The sequence below is a fragment of the Palaemon carinicauda genome, chromosome 21, assembly GCF_036898095.1.
Source record: "Palaemon carinicauda isolate YSFRI2023 chromosome 21, ASM3689809v2, whole genome shotgun sequence".
Lineage (NCBI taxonomy): Eukaryota > Metazoa > Arthropoda > Malacostraca > Decapoda > Palaemonidae > Palaemon > Palaemon carinicauda.
The window spans coordinates 36,490,800-36,513,492 of record NC_090745.1 but is presented as its reverse complement, the minus strand read 5'-3'; the positions used below and the strand labels follow the sequence as shown (position 1 = coordinate 36,513,492).

General features: G+C 36.0%; 1 protein-coding gene across 1 annotated transcript in view; it reads left to right on the top strand.

Moving 5' to 3' along the window:
• The window catches only part of LOC137614836 (reelin-like), a 596,609-nt gene that overhangs the window by 476,322 nt on the left and 97,594 nt on the right, over window positions 1–22,693 (top strand). The window contains exons 38-41 of the mRNA XM_068344496.1: window positions 6,276–6,433; window positions 7,134–7,336; window positions 14,766–14,977; window positions 21,936–22,021. Coding sequence (XP_068200597.1) covers window positions 6,276–6,433; window positions 7,134–7,336; window positions 14,766–14,977; window positions 21,936–22,021 — 659 coding nt within the window. The remainder of the gene's footprint in view (window positions 1–6,275; window positions 6,434–7,133; window positions 7,337–14,765; window positions 14,978–21,935; window positions 22,022–22,693) is intronic.

Below are 22,693 nucleotides of genomic sequence, written 5' to 3'. Positions count from 1 at the left end.
TTTTCATTGCTGGCCTGGGTTATAAAAAGATATTAGGTTGCTTATAACTGACATTTGTTCTTTGAAACTTATTTCCCTGTTTTCATACATTTCTCATAGAAATAGAAAGGTCACCTTGATAACCATTATCATATGAGGCTTTTAGTATTGAATTTCCTCCAAGTAGTATTGTATGCCATGTAATTGTGAAAATTACATGGCCAGGTATCCATGGTCGGAGTCTACCAGTACTGACCTCACAGAAGAGAGTGGCATTGGAATTGTCGATGGGAACGTCTTCCCAATGGAGGGATGTGCAAGATGTCCTACATGCTTGGTACTGGGGATCTTTTCGTTGGTATTGTGCCAAGGTGATGTAATCCAATCCCAGGTGAATGGCACCAAATCTGCTTCTTCACAGGTGTCGGTGAAAGAATTCATTTTCCCAAGGACGTGTTAAAGGGTGCAATTATATTCAGCCACGGCGGAGAGATATTGGCATTGACTGGTGGATCAGGCATTGGACTATCGAGTGAAGGTGTGCTCCAAAGGCATATGGTCCATGCAAAGGGTTAAGGGTGTACCTTCCAAGAAATAGTGTGAGTAACAGACTGCTAACTGCACTGCCAGCAATTTGTGGTCAAAGATAGAGTAGCCAATTCCACCCTGGATAGCTTTCTACTAAAGAAAGACAATGGGATGGGTGACCTGTTGAATACCTATTCAAGTACCAATAGCAACGTCGCCAGCATAAGTGGAGAGAAGGAGAGGAGCATGTGGCACAGGAAAAGTGAGAGCTGCAACAATAGGGCATTCTTTACATCGCAGAAGGCTGCTTCTTAAAGGGGACCCCACTATATGTGACATTTGAGCATGTGTCATTAACTGCCAATGCAAAATGCGTCCCGCTTAAAACAGTACCCTGTGGCACACTGCCTTCAAGGTTATAAATATCAGATTAAACATTCGGTAAATAAGTTTGAAATGTTCTTCCACCAATAAAATTTCTCATAGAAATAGAAAGGTCACCTTGATAACTATTATGATATAAGGATTTTAGTATTGAGTTTCCTTCAAGTAGTATGGTATGCCATGTAATTGTAAAAGTTACATGTCCCGTTTAAGGGGCGTTAGTGGGGCTTACTAGTGTCATTGCACAGGAAAATATGCATTGCTGCTTGCAGATCTGTTGGCATGTGTTGCATTCCTAGGTGCTTGTAAGTCTGGCGGTAAGGATTAAATTTTCCCACAACGTAACGTTAGAGGTGGAGATTATCGGAGGAGGTTGAAGAGGGAAAAAAAAAATGGGCAGGGACAACCAACGGGTCGCCATACACTAATCCAGATGCTGAGACATCTAGGGCGTCTTTAGGAGTGGTTCTTAGTCCCATGGGGGCCCAGGGAAGCTGAGTAAACCAGTTTGAGTCATTGCAGCGGGCCATCAAAGCGGCTTTGAGGGTATGGTGAAAACGTTCAACCGTTCTGTTGGCAGCAGGGTTGGAGGCAGTTATCTGATGTAGTGTGATGCCCAGGAGATTCGCTAATGATGCTCACAATTGAGAGGTGTAGGTGGTACTCCTGTCAGATGTAATATGCTCAAGGATAACTAATCTCGCTATCCACTCTAAGAGTGAGGCAGATGTCCATAAAGTAGATGTTGCAGTTTACATGGGAATGGCTTCAGGCCAATGAATGGAGTAAATGACAGTAAACATGTAACGATGTCCTTGTGATGCGGGTAGGGAACCTACTATATCGACAAGAATGGGGGTAAATGGAAGTGTGCCCACTCCTGATTCCGCGTGTCAATGTGATTTTGAGGTTTGGCATGAAGTACAGGCGCAAACCCACTCTATAGCATCCTTAGTAATATCATGCCAAGTGAAATTCATCTCCAGTATCTGTGCAGTAGATCAGTGTGAGAGATGTGAAAGGGTATAAATGAAATAAAAAACCTGTTACCGCATGGGAGCAGGTATCCCAACGGAGGTATGTGCAAGTTGTCCTACATGCTTGATACTGAGGATGTTTTCGTTGGTATTCTGCTGATGTGTTTTAATCCAATCCTAGGTGAATGGCACCAAATCTGTTTCTTGACAGGCATCGGCGACAGAATTCATTTTCCCAGGGACGTGTTAAAGGGTGCAATTATATTCAGCCACGGCGGAGAGATGTTGGCATTGACTGGTGGATCAGTCATTGGACTGTTGAATGAAGGTGTGCTCCAGAAGTATATGGTCTATGCGAGTGGTGAAGTGTGTACCTTCCAAGAAGTGGGGAGAGTGACAGACAGCCAATTGCACTGCCAGCAATTTGCGGTCAAAGGTAGAGTAGCCGATTCCACCTTGGATAGTTTTCTACTGAAGAAAGTCAATGGGTTGGGCGAGCTGTTGACTACCTGTTCGAGTAATGCACCGAAAGCAACGTCACCAGCATATGTGGAGAGAAGAAGAGGGGCATGTGGCACAGGAAAAGTAAGAGCTGCAACAGTTGATAAGGCATTCTTACCATTGCAGAAGGCCACTTCTTGAAAGGGACCCCACTTCAGGTCTTTTGGCTTGCCCATGAGGGATACATAGATTGGGGCAAGAGTGGCGGCAATGGCTGGCAGCAACTAAGAATTCTTGCAGTGCTTTGACGGTTGAGGGCGGGGAGAAGTTCTGAACTTCTGTTACCATCTCAGGGAGAGGGTGGACTCCAGGAGTGATGCAGGGCCCCAAGAAGGATACTTCATTGGCGCCAAAAGTACACTTGTTGTACTGGACTACAAAGCCATTTTGATGTGGGCAGTCGAGCACGATGCATAGGTGATGGAGGTGTTTCTCTTTAGAGGAAGAGAACACAGGTATGTATTCCATGTAAAATATACAGAAGGCGAGGTCCCCTAAGATGCCATCCATGAGGTATTGAAAAGTGGTCCCAGCGTTACAAAGGCCAAAACAGGAGTAATTGAGGGTGCATGTACTGAAGAGGTGGTGATGACGATCTTGGGTATGTCTTCTGGGTTCATGGGCACCTGACATTACCCCTTCAGGAGGTCGAGCATGGAGAAAACCTTCACTTTGTGCAAGTAGGAGGTCACGCTGGGGATCCTTTGGAGGGGGTTGTGATCTAGTTTTGCCTGCATGTAATCCCCACATGAAAGCAGGGAGCCATCTTTTTTCATGATGATGTGTAAGGTTGACGACCATGGGCTTGAGGCCTTTTGGTAAGGCCCATTTCTTTCTTTTTGGCAAACGTTATTTCCCTGAGGGCAAGCGAAGCCTTTTGGTCCCCCAATGGTTGTTGAGATAGCTGAAAAAGCTAGGCTATACGGGTGGCTGGTGATGGTGAATACTGCTCCAGGAGGTATATTTTGAGGGCGTCGTATGCTATTGGGGTGTCCCCTTGCTTGGAAAGCCAATTGGAGATTTCCGGGAAAGCATCCTCAGGGATTGCCGTGAGAACGTAGTCTGCTTTGGTGCTTGAGTGAGTCCCGCCCTTGATGAGAAACTGGACTTTGGCACGGTGGAACCAGGCCAATGCTTTTCCGTTGTTGAAGGGCGGCAGTTTCGTTCGGGGGTGTATGTCGAAGAGTTAAGTTCAGTGAGCAGCAATGTAACAGTATGACACTACAGTGAAGAAGGCGTGAGGGAGCTGGTCCTTCCTCCAGTGGTCACCAATTTGCGAGAGGACTGTTAGGTCGTAACTGAGAGGCAAAGTGAATGCAACTGACTTTATTTCAACAGAAAGCAAGTTTATATACTACAGGTTCTGGATAAGAATGTCACAGCTTATCAAAACAAAATAATTTATGAATGGCAGGCTTAAACAGATTCTGTTAACAGTAATGGATAGAGCAAGATATAAAAAAAGAAAATACCATTAGAGTGTATGAGCATGTGTGAAACACGTGCGGTACATAACCCACTATAGGGATCAGGATCTGAAGCTACTTTGAAGTCCAGGTGTCAGAACTTATCGTGCAGCATTTAGACCTCCCCGAAATGTCTCAATATTATGTGAAAGCAAGTAACTACCTTGTTTTGACATTGAGAATTTTTAACCATGTGAAGTGCATGAAAGATCCTATCTACCAATTCTCCAACAAAGTAGCTCTTCAATCAAAAGCGATATATTTATAAAAAAAAAAAGAAATGTAACGTCATTGTAGCTGTTAATGTAATATATCTATTGTAGTTGCTTATTCTATATTGTTTGATATTTGAGTTAGGGTTGATGTTCATTTAAGGTCTGTGGACCTTAGAACACTATTCTGTTAAAGGATGTATATATATATATATATATATATATATATATATATATATATATATATATATATATATATATATATATATATATATATATATATGTGTGTGTGTGTGTGTGTGTGTGTGTGTGTGTGTGTATGTGTGTGTGTGTGTTTTACCCGTTCTTTGATTCCATTGACTGTCTTTGGAGTTTATTATTCCTATAGCAAAAGTTTGCATTCTTTTTATATTCGACTTCTGGATAATCATCGTCTCTCAGGAGATTTGAAATAAACGAGAATGGGCGGGTGGAGGCGAGGCGGGGTAAGGCATTACCAGGTTATCAAAAATAGAAACATGAAACCATTAGAAATCGCACCCCCAAAAAAAAAAAAAAATCTGAAAATCTGACTTTGAAAACAAAGAAATACCAGAGAAATCGATATATATAAATATACACTATACTATACATTGGCCTCAAAGGGGCAATTATAAAATTCACAATACAAGTTACGAGCTCACTATCGCATGTTTACTCACGTTTGTGTCTTATACCTAACAAGCTCTTGGCTCCCGGCTCTCTCTCTCTCTCTCTCTCTCTCTCTCTCTCTCTCTCTCTCTTTGGATGCCACACCTTGATCTAGTGATTAACATTATGCTATCGAAAACTTACCCGGTCATGTTGGGGCTATTCGCGTTACTAATGACATTTATGCTCAAAAGCTTTGATTACATGTATCTGACTACCCTTTTGCTACTAAATCTCTATCTTCATTACTTGAGCTTATTAACGTTATGAATCTCTCTCTCTCTCTCTCTCTCTCTCTCTCTCTCTCTCTCCTCTCTCTCTCTCTCTCTCTCTCTCTCTCTCTCACACACACACACACACACACACACACACACTTTTAAATGTCTCTCTTTCTCTAAATTATTGTAACCCTTGTAGGTTAGCCTTACTCACTTATGAACCACCATTACCAATAAGAACAATTAGGTTATTACAATCTACAAACATTAGAATGAACTCCAACCGAATGTTTTTCTTCTTGGATCATAAAGAAAACAAAAATATGCTTTCATCTTTTTTATTTATCAAAGAAATATAGCTATGAGCCGAGTCACCATTGACAACAGGCCTTGAAATATACTCTTAGGAAAGGACCTCATTATGCTTAAGTACTAATAACTCTAAATCTCAATGGATGCGGCCTCTCTTGTAGTACCATAAAACAAAGTAAGTCAGCTCTCATTACCCAATGAAGCATCAGTCTTTACACTTGAATTATCGACGATTTTATCAGTAATTAACATTATCAAAACAATCTCAAGTTTGTCTTTATACCAATTTATGAAGGGCCACAGAAACCCTCAAATGTTACTAGCATAAGAATCTACTAATATTGAAAAATGCTGGATTCCAGCCAATGTTGTAGTTGAAAAAAGCAGATACCAAAGTTAATTCAACAATAAATTTACCTCAACTCAACATTAAGCTCTCTGTTAAGGAAAAACATATTTGGAATAATGAATTGACCCATGAATTTTTAATGTGCACACGTCACGAAACCGTTCCCAGGTGCAATGATTGTGACGCTATTTTAATTGCATAACATATATTCTCTTAATGTACTGTTTTTAAAAGACAGAGATTTCTGCTTTCGTCAGAAAACATTATTTGACATTTTATCTGATTCTGAACGTATTCATGATTTTTAAGATTTCAATGTTGTTAAGAAACGCAGGTTTAATGGATAGAATCTATATATCTATTTATCATAGGTTTTAGTAACTAATTAATTTTTTGTCAATTATAATAAATACATATCATATTCTACCTCCAGAATTTATTCAGCCAAGCTGTGTAGGACTTAAGATTGACCCATTAAATTGGTAAACCTCCATCGTTTAATAATAATGCATGTATGTATATCAGTAGGCATATGCATGGGGTGATACTACCATATGTATTTACTGTTAGATAACGATTGTGCTCTTCGTCAAGACTGATCTAAATCATAAAATTAGTCAATATGAACTAACAGTGTTTCATCCCCCTATTCCTCATAGATGAGAGATGCAGCACTCCAGAAAAACCTTTGCCAACTTTCTTGGTGTCAGAAAACGAAGGGGAAGTGGACCCATCTCCATGGCGGAAAGAAGTTGGGGCTCAAATTACAGGACAGTGTGGTGTCATCGCATCAGGCCAAGCCTTGCATTTCATTGGGGTATGTGTTATTTGAACAAAGAACGTACATTGAATGTCAAAACTGCACGTTTATCCATATGAATTTAAAGTAAATAGTTATCTTGAATAATTTTGTATTTCAATTGTAGATAATAACTGCGATCTCTTACACTTTGAGTCCTTATTCAGTTCTGAAAACAGCTCATAAAAATATCACTTTATTTTATATCATTAGCTTATTTATCGGTAAAACAGTACAAAAGAACTTTTTTATTTATTCTCAAGCTATAGTAGAAATTATCTCAAGGAAACACGACTCCTACTTTCCAGACTTTGATTGATATAAACGTGATTAAAAAAGAAAAGTTCTACTCATAATTAGGCTTTTATCACAATTAACTTAGCCTTTTATACACAAATGGTGACTTGAATATTGAAGGTAATTGAATATAAAGTAGAATATTATAATAGACTGAAACTAATAAAGTTAAAAAAGATATGTTTTTTTTTTTTTTAAGTGTACCCATATCGGAACAAAATCTACACAATATGCAGACATTACACAAAACTTTATGCTACCATATACCAGACATTGCACAAAAACTTTGATCAGCTAGGGTACACATTGAAGGCTTCTTTTTACAGGGTTATATTAACATTAGAAATATCGAGCACGAATTTTGACATTTGAAAACTTTATGCATCTAAGATCCTACATAGATTTGGACCTTCTACCCCAGGGTTGCAGCAGATACTTAGAGACAGTAGATCTTGACCTTCGAGAAACTATGTTTATCCAGTTTGACATGCGCACTGGATGTCTTGACCCTGTCAGCGGTCGGGATGCAGGCGGAGATCACACCATCCTCGTCCAGACTTCTTGTGATGCAGGCATCTCGTGGACTACTGTTAAAAAACTTTTGCTCATTTATCATCGGCCAGTGTGAGTACAAAAAGCCTCAGTATTATACTGTAAGTCTATTACAAAAAAAAAAAAGTATAAACTTCTGTGGTTAACATTGTCTTTATTTATCGAGCCTTATTTCTTATGTAATCACAGTTGATTTCATAGCTCCAAACATGTTGGCAAAAGGATGGTTTTCTGTATTTCTTGGAGAAATGGTAATGATAATGTATTTGGTAAATGTTTATATGGTAGCTCTAATGCTGTTGATTACCACTCGGTTTCAATAACTCCCAAAAATTTTGAACTACCTTTTGGCAAAATATATATGCTGAAGATAGTCATTTGTTCCCTAGTTTGCAGTTTAGCTTTTACATAAGACTTGGAGCTTGTGCTACGCTTCTTTCCATTTTCAGTGTTGTGCAAAGTTCCCTTGACTGTGGTCAGGAAGCCTTTCAGGACTTGACTTGATTTCAGGGCTACCTTTGACAACGTTAATCATAAGGCCTTTGTTTTCAACCCTAAACAGATGGGAGTAGGTGGGTCTTTTCTTGGCACCATTATTGAATTTCTAAGTAATATACGGTGAAGAGTAGGTTTTGAGGGACATCATAGTGACTATAGAAATGTAATACTTGGGGTTCCACTAGGTAGTGTTCCTTGCCAATTACTTTTTATACTATACATGCATGGCATGGGGTTTGGACTGGAAAGCAAGCACGTTGCATGCAGGAGATGCTACTTTCGTTTTATCAATTTCATCTCCCGAGAGTATACATTTGGTCAAAGAATCACTTAACCGATATCTAGTCCTTGGTGGTTATTATGGGGTAAGATGTTAAATCTTAACAAAACCCAAATATGATTGTTAGTAGGTTAATATAGATCTTAGCAATGTCAATGTTTTAGCATCTATATAAAACTTATTTAAAGTTCTAAATGTTTTTCTTGATTGTAGATTTTCTCGAAATTTGATCTGCTCTTGCATTCATACTTCCAGGTATATTTTCTAATCTAAAGTCAATTCATTCAAATTCTCTATAAACCTTGCAATCCTTGTATACAAGCACCTTCTTAAATTATAGCCTATACATTATGGCCTGATGTTCTGCCTGAACAGTGAATTTTACACTATACAAAAAAATCTTCAGTGCTTTCACACATATTTGTCAATAGTTCAGTACTTTTACTCAGCTTTATTGAACACTTTACTAACATACACTATCACTTTCAATTGCTCTTCTCCATCTACCCTTTACCTATAAACCTAACAACCGCCCTTAGTGCAACCATTTGTATCCATATAGAACTCAAGCATATTTGCATTCTCAGTAGTCTGGATATTCCAAATTGTTGTCTTTCATCCCCTATTCTTTCAAACTTTCAAACGCTTTCATCGTTTGTTTATCTCATTTCAGTTTAGTACTATTCCTCTTACCTGTAAATTTATTCAGAGGCTTCCATATATAAGACTAATGTCTAGCAATCATGCGACGAAACTCAATTAAATTAAGAAGAGCTTGTCACTTAAGCACACGGGAACGTGAAAATTATCTTGCCTTTTTCCAATAATTATCACTCTTCCTTTAAGCTGGATTCACCCACCATAAGACCAAGAAACTCCACCTTCCTGGCCAACCATGTATGCATCTTGAGTTTAACTTTCAAACCAAGTTCTATCAACCATCTTAACTATGCTTCAAGCAACTTCCTAGGGTCTTCAACAGTCTCACTCACAATGAAAATGTCTATCAAAAACAGCCAATACAACATTCATCACTCTCTGGAAGGCAATAGGTGATTTAGGGAGAGCAAAAATTAACCTTTTAAACCGAAAATGACATTTGAAACGTTGTAATATGCTCACTTCCCTTGGCAAAAAGAACCTGGTAATAACCTCAAACTAAATCTAATTTAGTAAACACACAATCAAACACTGCATTCATTGAAAAACATTTTTTAACAGGCAAATCATTCACCCTCCTTCAGTCAATACATATACACAAACTTCCGTATGGTTTTCATCCAGGTACAACAGGGTTATTCCTGGCCCTTTCATTCTGTCTATTATGACCATTTGCTCTAATTCCTAACACTATTCTTCAATCTCCTTGGCTATAGTTGGCTAGAAATTCCAGGAACGCTGATATGATACATATCGTTATTTTCACTAAAAAGTATCTAAAAATCCATCTGATATGAACACCCACAAGCCCCGTCATCACGACTATCTCATACGATTTCCTCTACTTTAATTATTTTCCACTCATCATACTCCCAATCATCGACATGCTTTACCATACCCGTCATTGCATATCTCATCGCGCTCATTCTCTGCATTCACAATGTATACATACAACCCATGTAATCACCCTCATGTATACTACATATTCTCTGCCTCCTAATACTTTGTAATAAACTTAATTAAGTACACCTGAGATTTCTCCATATTCATAATACCACCCTATGCATGTGCCTTCATTTTCACCAAATTATATGTTTCCACTACATATTCATTCTTGTTACTGTTGATAAATCCCAAATTACTCGACCATGCAACTTATATACTAATAACATCACCTATCTCAATAATTTAGCTTGCTACCAACGACACCCATTTCCACACCTTGGTACTCACTCAACCATCTTCCTTCAAATAAAATTCCCCACAAATATTTCCATTCATTCTCAACCAAGTAAGAATCATTATCTTCCACAATCAGCCCTTTAATTATAACATTTTCTATCAACTTTTCTTGTACAGCCATACTATAATTATTTATACCTTTCGCTTCACCTTTATATCCATTAAATTTCACACATTCCTGAACTTGTTGTACCAACCGTGTGTCACACGATCGTACATAGTTAATTTTGTGTATATATTATGCTTGTACCTTCGCTCTTCCCTCGCACTAAAATGAACCAGATTAAACATGTCTGCTATTCTCCTCTGTAACAGTGTCTGTTTTTCAAACATGAAAATTCTTGTTGCTTTGAGCTTTTGTATATAAAGGAGAGTGTTCTATAATAAATTTACTCAGTTGCTTTCACATTGTCTTTGAGTCACAACCTTCTCTCGGCTCGTCACATTGTCATATGCATTCTTAACCATGAAATTAACTCTCCAAGTAAATTTGATATCATTCAAACCTAACAATTTGATTCAATGAGAAATACTTTTCACACTCATGCAATCATACACTCTTTCCCCCATCACATCTTCATGCAATAATTCCCCATGAACATTCATCACCTTCACTCAGGAGAATTCATCCGGTTGAATCCTCCTAGTAATTAGTTTCCCGAACTTCCTAGCTTATTTGACCCGTTCCTCCTACAAACCCTTGCTACATGTCCATGTACGGGTTACCACATCCAGTACACTTGACACGCTGATCTTTGCACATCTGCACCCAATGCATACCCTTACCACAATTGCTGCAAATCACATTCGTATGATTACTCCAACATCCACATGATATATGCCCAATCATACCACACTGATAACACTTAACCACTTTCTCTTTCTTAAACTCGGTAGTAAAATACCCTCTCTCACTTTCTGCTTGGTAAGGGTAGAAGATACTATTCAGCTATGGTAAGCAGTTATTCTAGGAGGGCACTATATCAAGTCTTGGATAGTGCCATGACCTCCGTACCAGGGTCGTCCATTATCTTGGATTAGAATTTTCTTGCTTGAGGGCACACTCTAGCACGCTATTCTGTTTCCTTATTTTCTTTCCTCGCATGACTATTTTCCCTGTTAGAGCTATTTTCCAACTAGTGCTGTATATTACCTAATAGTAATAATAATAATAATAATAATAATAATAATAATAATAATAATAATAATAATAATAATAATAATAATAATAATAATAATAAAAATTACGTTCCCAATCAATACTCTCATTGTTCATCCATTTATTTGTCTAATTGTTCTTTATTCTCTCTTATCCTTATCTCTACACCTTCTACTATTTTTATAATTCGCTATAGTTACTTTACTTTGCTTCAGTGTTTGTTATCCTGTTCTGATAAAAGATGGAAACATTGTGCCCTACAGGATATACAAGATCTGTTTAGTATTTAGAGTATCACACAGCATATTTCCTGTTAATTGTCAAATGCACATTATCGAAGAACTTAGATCAAGACATTCTTCATCTTATTCTTGATAGACTTAATATCTTGAGTCTTTTGGATATCTAGTAGGAGCTTGTTATATAGTCAATGGGGCTACATATTTGAAAGCTCAATTAGCATAGGACTAATCCTTTCTCAGGGTAAGACACATTTTACTTATCTGTTTATTATGTTTTGTAATTTCTTAAGATGTACTTGTTACACTAATCAATTTTATCAGCTTCAAATTAGAATACCCTTTTGAGAATGGAAAACCCAGCCCCCCCCCCCCCTCCCCAGTTATATAAAAGTAATTATGTGTATTGGAGGTCATTTCAGCTATCTTAGTCATGTTTCAGGTATCGCCAATATGTTGACATATTTCTCATCGATATATTTTCTTATTTATATAGTTTTATTATTAACTGATTAAATATTTACAAAGCTACAATTTTAGACATCCTTAGTTCCATGCTCACTATTTTTCTGTTATTCTCATCAATTCTATATCCAAAGTTTTGCAAATTATTGAATTCACAATGTGTTCATTTTGCTTTTTCAACTTGAAGCAATTTAACACATTTTACTTCTAGGCAGGGCTAGATCAAGCCCTTAGGCTTAGGAGGTCCTAAGCACTTATGAGTCTGGTGCCCATTGCATGTATGTGTATCTTAAAATATAAGCTTAATAAACCACATTAAATTTTATTCATCAAAATCATACAAGACTAATAGTAAGAAAAATAAAAAATAAAAATTTTTGTACACTTTCACTTACATTTGAAAAGTGCCCAGCTATTTTTAATCAGATCCTCAAAACTTATTTTACATAACATATCTGCTTCTATACTTAATGGAGGTAAGGCATCCAGCCTCCCTTGTTGCATAGTTATTCTTCAAATGAGAAAATGAGCATCCAGCTGAACAATTTGTGACCATTAATGTTAAAAATATACGGAAGCCAATATCTTCCTTTGGAAAGGCTCACTCAATGTTATCATCTACGAGTACAAGTATTTTATTAAGTTAAGCATGACTGAATCTTGTATCTACATTTTTTTGTTTCACTGAATTTTTGTCGCACATATGAATGAAACTGTTGAGGTTCAGCAGAGATATTGCTATTGAAATACTCTTGGTAAGCCTCAATAATGCTTTGACAACACTGAGAATACTTTTCAGTGTTAAAAGATGAAGGGACATTATGTGATCGTGGAACATCACTTAGAAAAGATAATCTCCATGCTATTTCTCTATATATCTCTCTTCTTTTTTTTATTTGAGTTTCAAGTATATCAACAATTGTATGAATTGTGGTGATACGGAATTTATCTCTAGAAATTCTAAAAAAAAAAAAAAAAAAAAAAAAAAAAAAAAAAAAAAAAAAACATATTCATTGATTGAAGAGATAGAAGGTTAATAAAGAATTTATATCTAAATGATACAGTAACAGTACATATTGAAGGTGAAGATTCAGAACCAGTACTGTTGGAAGAGGAGTCAGACAGGGAGGTTGCTTATCACCGATAATGTTCAACATTTATACAAAAGCAATAACGAAAGATTCACTGGAAAATCTTGATGATAACAATAAGGTGGGAGGAGGACTAGTGAAAACTATAAGGTTCACTGATGACGTGGCAGTTGTCTGTAGCATAAAAGAAGGTTTACAGAGGATGAAAAAGAAAAGAAATAGGACAACAGAGAAGTATGGAATGAAAATAATTACATTCAAAACCAAAGTAATGAGAATTGCATGAAGACAAGAACGTCCAATAAACATGCAGAGTGGAGATGAAGCTGTAAAGGAAGTCAGTCATGTTCAAGTGCTTTGGAAGTATTATAACACACAAGAAGGAAATTGCCGTGAAGAGATTAAAAGCAGAATAGCTCAAGAAAGTAGCTTTTAGAGAGAGAGAGAGAGAGAGAGAGAGAGAGAGAGAGAGAGAGAGAGAGAGAGAGAGAGAGAGAGAGAGAGAGGTTGATGGGAAAACTCCAAATAAAACTGAAGGAAAGATTTTTAAAAAGTTTCATATGGAGTGTAGCATTATGCAGCTCTGAAACATGGCCTATAAAAGCAACAGACAAGATGCATCTGAAAGCATTTGAAATGTGGATATGGAGGAAGATGCTGAAAATACCTTGGAGAGACCACAATACATACCAGAGAAGGTATTAGTTATAGGCTATGCTTTAGAAACATCAAATCGGCAAAGTGACATAAGTAATTCCACAGTATAAGGAATAGTAGGAAAATTCTCAAATAAGATTGGTTTTAGAAGTTGAAATGATACCAAATGAGAGAGTACGGGTACGGTTGATTAATTTGCATTATATAGCGCTGAATGGTCTATGATGGCCCAGTGCATAGCTTAAGACCTAAATTTTATATCCAATTCAATTCAATTCAATCTTAAAATAGTTTAGCAAAGATTTGAAAGTTACAGGCTCACAAGATGAACACAACAATGAAGTTTCTGTGTATAATATTTCATCAGAGTTTTAAGGAAGTTTTGAAAACAAAATAAGTACAGCAAAAACTGCAAAGACAATTTTAGTGCTGAAACTAAATGGAACTTCTATATTCTTTTAACAAGACCAGTGTTATATGTATTAAAAAGTGCAGTTGAAACAGAAATTAAATTAGAAAATGAAGGTTCATGATAGATAATCAGACTGGGCTACACCATTTGTTCTTATTTTGAAGGAGAATGGTCAAGTATGGTTATGTGGAGATTATAAGGTAACATTAAATCCACAGCTTCAGGTAGCTCAATATACTGTACATTGCCAAATTCTAAACATTTTGGCAACTATATCAGGATATACTATATTTTCAAAAATGGATCTTCGACAAACATTTCAACTGCTTCCCATGGATGAAAATTCACAAGAATTATGCACAGTAAATACATATTTAGGTTTGTATAGACCAAATAGACTACCTTAGCGAGTAGCTAGCAGTCGATTAATCTGGCAACAAACGATGAATAAAATTTGTGCTTGAATGCAAGGAGTATTCATATCCATAGATGATGTTTTAGTTTCTGGTAAAGATAAAAGAGAACATAAACATATTACAGGTAGTTCTGAAGTGGTTAAACGAATATAATACTAAAGTAAATAAGAGTTAATGTATCTTAGAAGTTAATTCAATGAAATATTTAGGTTTTGTCATCAATGTGAAAGGTATTCATTAGACTAAAGAGAAAATTAGAGTAGTACAATCAACAAAGGTACCAGAAAATGTTAAGAAATTCCAATCACTCTTAGTATTTAACGCTTCGGTTTTTGTTACCAATGTTTTCCAAGCTTCATACAATCACCTTCCTATTCAACAGTTACGTGTTTCTTCGACTACCTGAGAATGCTCACTGCATCGGAGGCCGTGTTCGATGGTGGCAGCCAGATGGTGGAGAGAGTAATCGGTACGACTGGGCCATAGACAGTGTCATCATTGGGGGTAACGTTACGCCTCCTGACAGTATTATTTACACCAAGACACACCACCTTCAGCCTCCCTTATGGCTAAGGAAATACAATGCCAAGATAGGTCAGTTGATTAGGAACTAGTTACTAGTTCTTTGCATTTATGATTTCACACTAGTAAGCTTTTCTCGTATTGGGTATCATCTTCATCTCATATGAATGCTATTTATTTGGATCACTAATTTTTTACAAGTCACTAATATTTGCAGTTCTGTTTTATGATCAAATATTCATAAGAAGAGTATTATCTAATTCCAATTTATATGAAAATCAAGTGCTTTGAAGAATCATTAGAAAGTTTGCAAAGGAAATGCCATTATATGTGTGGTCTGTCACATTTTATTAGAATGTGTGTAGAATTTTCTATATTGATTACCGAACTGAAAGTTTTTCGTTTATAGACTAAAGCCCATTATAATGGGTGTAGGCTTTTAGTATACAGTATATATATATATATATATATATATATATATATATATATATATATATATATATATATATATATATATATATATATATATACTGTATATATATATGTATATATATATATATATATATATATATATATATATATATATATATATGTGTGTGTGTGTGTGTGTGTGTATATATGTATATATGTGTGTTTGTTTATATCTATCTATCTTTCTATCTATATATATATATATATATATATATATATATATATATATATACATATATATATATATATATATATATATATATATATATATATATATATATATATATATATATATATATATATATATATATATATATATATATATATATATACAAATAACAAGGCACTCCCCCAAATTTTTGGGGTAGCCAGCATAAAAAAAGAACGAAATGTGACTTCTCTTAGCTCCTCTCAGCCTGACAAGGGATTCCGCCAAGTTTGGTGGGTACACCACAAATGAAGCTTCATATGCTGAATCCCCTACTGCCACTACTTCAGCGGCCACCTATTTTGTTAAAAAGGCGACCGGAGGAAGCAGCAGGGCCTATCAGAACCACGTCACAATCACTTGACATTCATTCCTATTTTTAGCATACGCTTTTTATTATTATCATTATTATTATTATTATTATTATTATCAATTGTTAAGCTACAACCCTAGCTGGAAGAGCAGAATGCTTTAAGCCCAGGGGCTCCAACAGGAAAAATTGCTCAGTGAGTAAAGGAAACCAAGAAAAATAGAATATTTCAAAGACAGTAACAACAAAATAAATATCTCCTATATAAACTATAAAAACTTAAACAAAACAAGAGGAAAAGAAATTATATAGAATAGTTTGCCTGAGTGTACCCTCAAACAAGAGAACTCTAACCCAAGACAGTGGAAGACCATGGTACAGAGGCTATGGCACTACCCAAGACTAGAGAACATTGGTTTGATTTTGGAGTGTCCTCCCAGAGGAGCTGCTTACCATAGCTGAAGGGGGTCTCCTACCCTTACCAAGAGAAAAGTAGCCACTAAATAATTACAGTGCAGTAGTTGATCCCTATCATTGTATCACCTAGAGCTTTCTTTACTCCATCCATCCATCCAAACCTTGGCCTTCCTCTTGTACCTCTCCCGTCATATCTTGCTTTAATCCCCTTTTTCAGCAGGCAGCCATTTTTCAATATCTCCACATGGACAAAACACTTCAACACATTCATATCTAGGCTAGCCGCTAATTAATTTCTTACGCCTCATCTCACCCTCACTACTTCGTTCCTAACCACACCTAATCGAGATAAAGTAGCCATACTCATCAGACACTTCATATCGAGCACAATCAATTTCTGTCCCTCCACCACTTTCATTTCCCACAACTCCGATCCATACATCCCAGTTGGTACAATAACTTTGTCATACAGAACTCTCTTTACATTCATTCCTAACCCCCTATTCTTTACCACTCCCTTCCTTGCTCACAATATTTTACATCTTTCACTCACTCTCTGATGTACTTCTACTTTCACTCCACCATTTGCAGCAACAACAGACCCCAAGTACTTGAACTGATCTACTTCCTAAAGTATTTCTCCACTCATTACACCACCTTCCCTTTTCGTGCCCCCCATAACCTTAATCTTACCTACAATACCTTTCAACTTTCTTCTCTCACACTTCCTCCCAAACTCTGTCACTAATCGTCCAGCTTCTCCTCCGAGTCTGCAACCAATACAGTATCATACGCAAACAACAACTGATTTACCTCCTACTCATGATCACTCACATCTATCAGTTTCAATCCTTGATCAAGCACTTGAGCATTCACCTCTCTCACAAATCCATCAACAAACAAATTGAAAAACCATAGTGACATCTCATATCCCTGTCTCAGCCCCACTTTCACTGAAAACCACTCGCTCACTTCATTTCCTATCATAAAACATGTTTTACTGCCTATATAAAAACTTACAACAACCTTCCACCAATTTCATATAACCTCATCACATACCACATTGCTTTCCTATCAACTCTATCATAAGCTTTCTCCAGATCCATAAAGGAAACATATACCTCATTACCTTTTGCTAAATATTTCTCTCATATCTGCCTAACATATTTGCCCTTACACTATACATAGTAGGTGCTTTTCCTGCTCTCGTTTCATCTACTGCTCTCTTCACTTCCTCTCTTGTAATCTCTTTCTCATCGTCATTTCCCATCACTGGCCGCTCAACACCTCCCACAGAAATTATATCTGCCTTCATATTATCCTCAACCTTCCGCAACTTTTCAAGATATTCAGCCCACCTTTTCCTTGCCTCGTCAACTTTCAACAACCTTCCATTTTCATCTTTCACTGTCTCTTTATTTCTCGATCCATCCTTCCTTACTCTCTTCTCTTGTTTCCAAAACTTATTATTCTCTTCATGCGAATGACCCAATTCCTGACCCTATCTCCAGTCAACCTCCCTCTTTGCCTCAGCTACCTTACGTTTTACTTTCTATATCTATAATACTTCTCTACACTATTGTTTATATATATATATATATATATATATATATATATATATATATATATATATATATATATATATATATATATATATATATATATCATCATCAGCCATTATTAGTTCACTGTAGAATAAAGGCCTTAGACATGTCCTTCCAATCACATCTTTTTATGGTCTTTCTATACCACATTATACCATCATATTTTCTTAGTTCATCAATCCATCATCTTTTCTTCCTTCTCATGCTTATTTTGCAATATCTGGGGACCTATTCTGTTATTCTTAATGTCCATCTGTTATGTGCCATTAGACAAACTACTTATGAGAACCTGATACATAGCAAAAAAAAAAGAGGTCAGCTGTGTTCCGTCCGGCCCACATCCATTTGTTTTTTCTTACATGTTGTTAGAATATCATCTACTTTATTTAGTTCTCGTATCCATATTGCTCTTTTTCTGCTTCTCCGTGTTACTTCCTTCATTATCCTTTCTATAGATCTTTGAGTTGTGATTAGTTTATGCCCTAAGGCTTTAGTAAGGCTACAAGTTTCTGATGCATTGGTTAAAATTGGTAGGGGACCATTTATTTAGATACTTTTCTTAAAATTTTTAGAGACTGTGGCATTTTACAATTCATAATTTAATTTTGCTTATCAAAAGCTCTTCATCCCATGTTTATCCTCTTTTAATTTCGGTATCATGTCCCGGGAAACACTTACTGTTTGTACATATATTCAGTAGCAATCTCTAGAGGATTTTCCATAACCCTTATTGGTTGCCTCTCTTAGCTTTATTCATATTCATTTTCAGGTCATACATTTCTGCTTTCTCTATTCAAATACTCTAACCTATTTTGTAATTCCTCCGATGATTTACTGAACAGAACTATGTCATCTGTAAATCTCAAGTTGTTAAGGTATTATCTATCAATGTTAATCCCTATATTTACCCAATCTAAATTCTTAGAAACTTCTTCTAGGCATGCTGTAAATAATTTAGGAGAAATTGGGTCTCCCTATCTAGCTATCTATACTTCCTGTATAAATATCTTCAAGTGTTCTATCGTTAGATTAATTTATTCCTTTTCTTTGAAGACCTTCCATTACTATTGAAGTTTTGACAGAATCAAAAGCTTTCCCATAGCCTATATAATGCCATACATAATGGTTTGTCATACTCTGATGGTATTTTTTATTACCTGGTTAATTTCTTGGATATGGTCAGTTATTGTATGCCCACTTCTAGTGCGTGCCTGCTTACTTGGTTGATTAAAGTCTAGCTATCTTTTTATTCAGCCTGATATGATCTTTGCAAAAATTTTCTATATTACTAAGAGTAAACTTGATAGGCGATAATTTTTCAATTCTTTTGTGTCTTCCTTTTTGTGAATTAGCATGCGAAAGTTTTCAAAGCTTTAGGAATATAGAATTCTTGCAGACATTTTGTGCAAAGTTCGGCGAGTTTTATTACTATGAAATCCCCTTCATCTTTTATTAAATCAATTGTCAAGCCATCTTCCCCCAATCCTTTGCCTCTTTCCAGGCCTTTTAATGCTTTCTTTACTTCTTCTCCTGTGTGTTTTTGGTACTGGCTAAGGTGTTTCATTTCTCCTTTGGCAAAGTTATTTTCTATTTCACTATTGTATAGCATTGTATAGACAACGTCTCCAATTCTTATCTCTCCATCTCTTTTGTTGATATTTCCATTTTCCTCCTTTTGAAGCAAACATTTGTTGGCACCCTGTTGCAATTCTTCATTTCATCAATTTGATACTTCTTCCTTTCTTTAGTATGTATGTATGTATGTATGTATGTGAAGGTTAATCTACTGTATGTCGATACCAAATTGAAAGGCTATGGAGAATATTTACAAGTGAAAATTATTGCTTTTACAAAGTAAAAAAAAAAAAATGTTACAGTCAAGAATACCATGAAAGTGAATTTCACTTATCAGGAGTTGAAATTCTTATTAAGAATTATTCAAGATGCAAGTGAAGGACCTTCAATGGTGTGGTTATATGCCACAAGCAAAGAGATGAGAGGAAATACATAATTCCAAGAAACACCACCTTGAGTGATAAAAATTGCAATTAATAGCCTTTCAAACATAGAAAATCAATAGCAAATACAAAAGACTTCTCTAAAATATTTTGTTTTTGTTATCAAAGAAAGGATATTGTATAGAGTAGATTAATATATTGTATGCTATTGCATTTCGCCCCCATGATCCAAGACAGTGTTTCTCATTTTTTTTCTGGCGGTGGCCCCCTTTAATCCAGTGCAAGTTCTTGTGGCCCCTCCATGCCAACTTTGAGTTTTAACCCCCCCCCCCCCCCCTGCACCCGCCATCCGTTCATCACCTTAATACGCCTAGGGAAGTAGGTATATTAATGGTCCTAGTTTGAATAGTACCATGTACTCAAAACACTAATTTCAGGCATAAATCAAATAATATTAATTGGAAAAACATTTTATTTGAATACCTGTTTATCTACAAAAGGAATACAAAACAGGGAATACATGTAGGTACAATTGGCTTTATCTTGAAAGGTTTCAGAGGGATCACAATGACTGATGCAAGGCTGCCAACTTTTCAATGTTTGGCTTGAAAGCTGTGAGAGAGAGAGAGAGACATAAATCGCCTCTTTTTTTCTATGTCAAGGCGATTTCGTGTCTTTGAGAGCAGGTATATCACCAGACTGAAACTAGTCTCAACCAAGTAAGACGTGTGAAAGGCAAGTAAGAGCAACTTCACATCGATGTTTATCTCAGTCTCTTGGGTTGCAAGAGACTGAGATAGACATAGAACTCCATGGAATGGGAGTCTGCCTATATTGTGAATACTACCGTCTCAAACAAAGACATTGCCAATTTCTCTAATAATTATGCAGGATTACACTCTAGATTGAATGCTATTGATCATTGAAAAAGCTATAAAGGACATACTTGAAAAAAATTGGAATATCTGCTACTTTCTTTGCCTCAATTCCATCTCCTGAATTTAGATCTGGGGTTCCTGGATCCCTTAATAGAGATCTAGCTAGAATTAGTGGATGGGGTAAATTGGTGGAGCTTAAAGCTAAACCCTAACAGAACTCAGCATTCAGGTCTTGCATTGTCTATGCCTCTATCACTATATGCAACTCATTTAAAGTTCTAGGTATGATTCTTGATTTCGATTTCCTTTTAGAGAAACACATTCGATATGTTTCTTTGCTTCACCACAAAAAAGGGAATATTGAGAAAGTCCTTAGGATTTTTGGTTTCATTCTTTTATCCTTCTTTGTTTCCAGTATTACTCTGGTCTTCATCTCCTGATTGTCGTCTTAATTTATTGAATAGAAACTTGCGGTCTATTGAATTCATTATTTTTGATCAGGTTATTGATCTCTGGTACTGTCGTTCACCTCGTTTCTTATGAATGTTGCGAAAGATTTTTCATAGTTCAGATCATCCATTGCATTTAGGTATTACCAGAAAGTGCCAGCCTGTACGTAATACTGGGTATACAGTTACTTCTAATAGTCATGCCTTCTCCATCAAGAGTCACAATACTACACATAATTCTAGAAGTTTTATTCCCGCTGTCACCAAATTGAGGAGTGGTCTTCATCATCTGGCTATTGAATCGATGGAACTTCAGAAGCTCAAGCATTTTGTGAATTCTTTTCTGATGAAAAGGTTGACATAAGTTTTGTTTTCTAGTTTATATATGCCTCATCTCATTTAGCGTTGTTACTGATCATAAAATGTTTCTCGTTTTCTATGTATTACTTTTTTATAGTTCATTTGTTATTCCATTATTTCCTTTTCTCGCTGGGCTAATTTCCATGTTGCAGTCCTTGGACTTGCAGCATCCTGCTTTTTCAGCCAGTGTTATAGTTTGGTTAACAGTAATAATTATATTATTAATAATGATAATAAGCATACTGTTGCAGAGTGAGCGATGAGGAACTAAACTATTAACCAGGATTAAATTTTGTTAGTAGTAGAATCTCCTCTGATAATAGAAATATATATAACAAATAAAGATATGAAAATAATGTGAATTACTATTTCCAGGTAACTACTGTGAAAATAAATTTGCCATGCACATAATGATGTCTACACCTTCAGAACCAGCCCTCATTGAAACTACCGACTTACAGGTATGGTAAAACAATGGCAAGGCATTTTTTTCTTCTATTTAAGGCCAACATACTTTGAGTTTTCGTTTTAGAGATCAATCACATTTTAAAGTTTTGATGAGAAAGTTTAGATTAATCATCCAAACATAATCTTCAGTCACATAATTTAATCCTTTGAGCGTTATTTGATATACTCACTACCATGGGATTACAACTACATTCAATGTAGTTGGACTGTATTTTACAGCTAGTGATTATCAGTTTTTCTCTTTCTTCTATTAATTGAGCATATGATTTTTTTAGATATGTAAAATTAAATACCAAAGAAAAGGATATTTATTTACCAGGACATTACCCACTAGCTCTAATAGCTTTTACAATAGAATAATTTAAGTAAAATGTCCAAGAACAGTGGATGGAGTTAAAGTAAGAAATATTTTTCTGATAGGGTGGGCTTGGAAGGGTTAAAAAAGCAATGAAACTTCATAAACTAGAGGAGTCCAAGGTTTTTTCATGTACTTTAATATGCCCCGGTTTAGTCAATTCAAAGATGCTGAAACTGAATTAGTTTGTGTCAAAGTATTATTGAGTCAAATGAAAGCCTTTATTCGTCCGCAAAGATGTCACAGTTTACTCATTTGTAATAACCTACGTACATTCATGTGGTGATCCTAAACGAATTTAAAATAAATT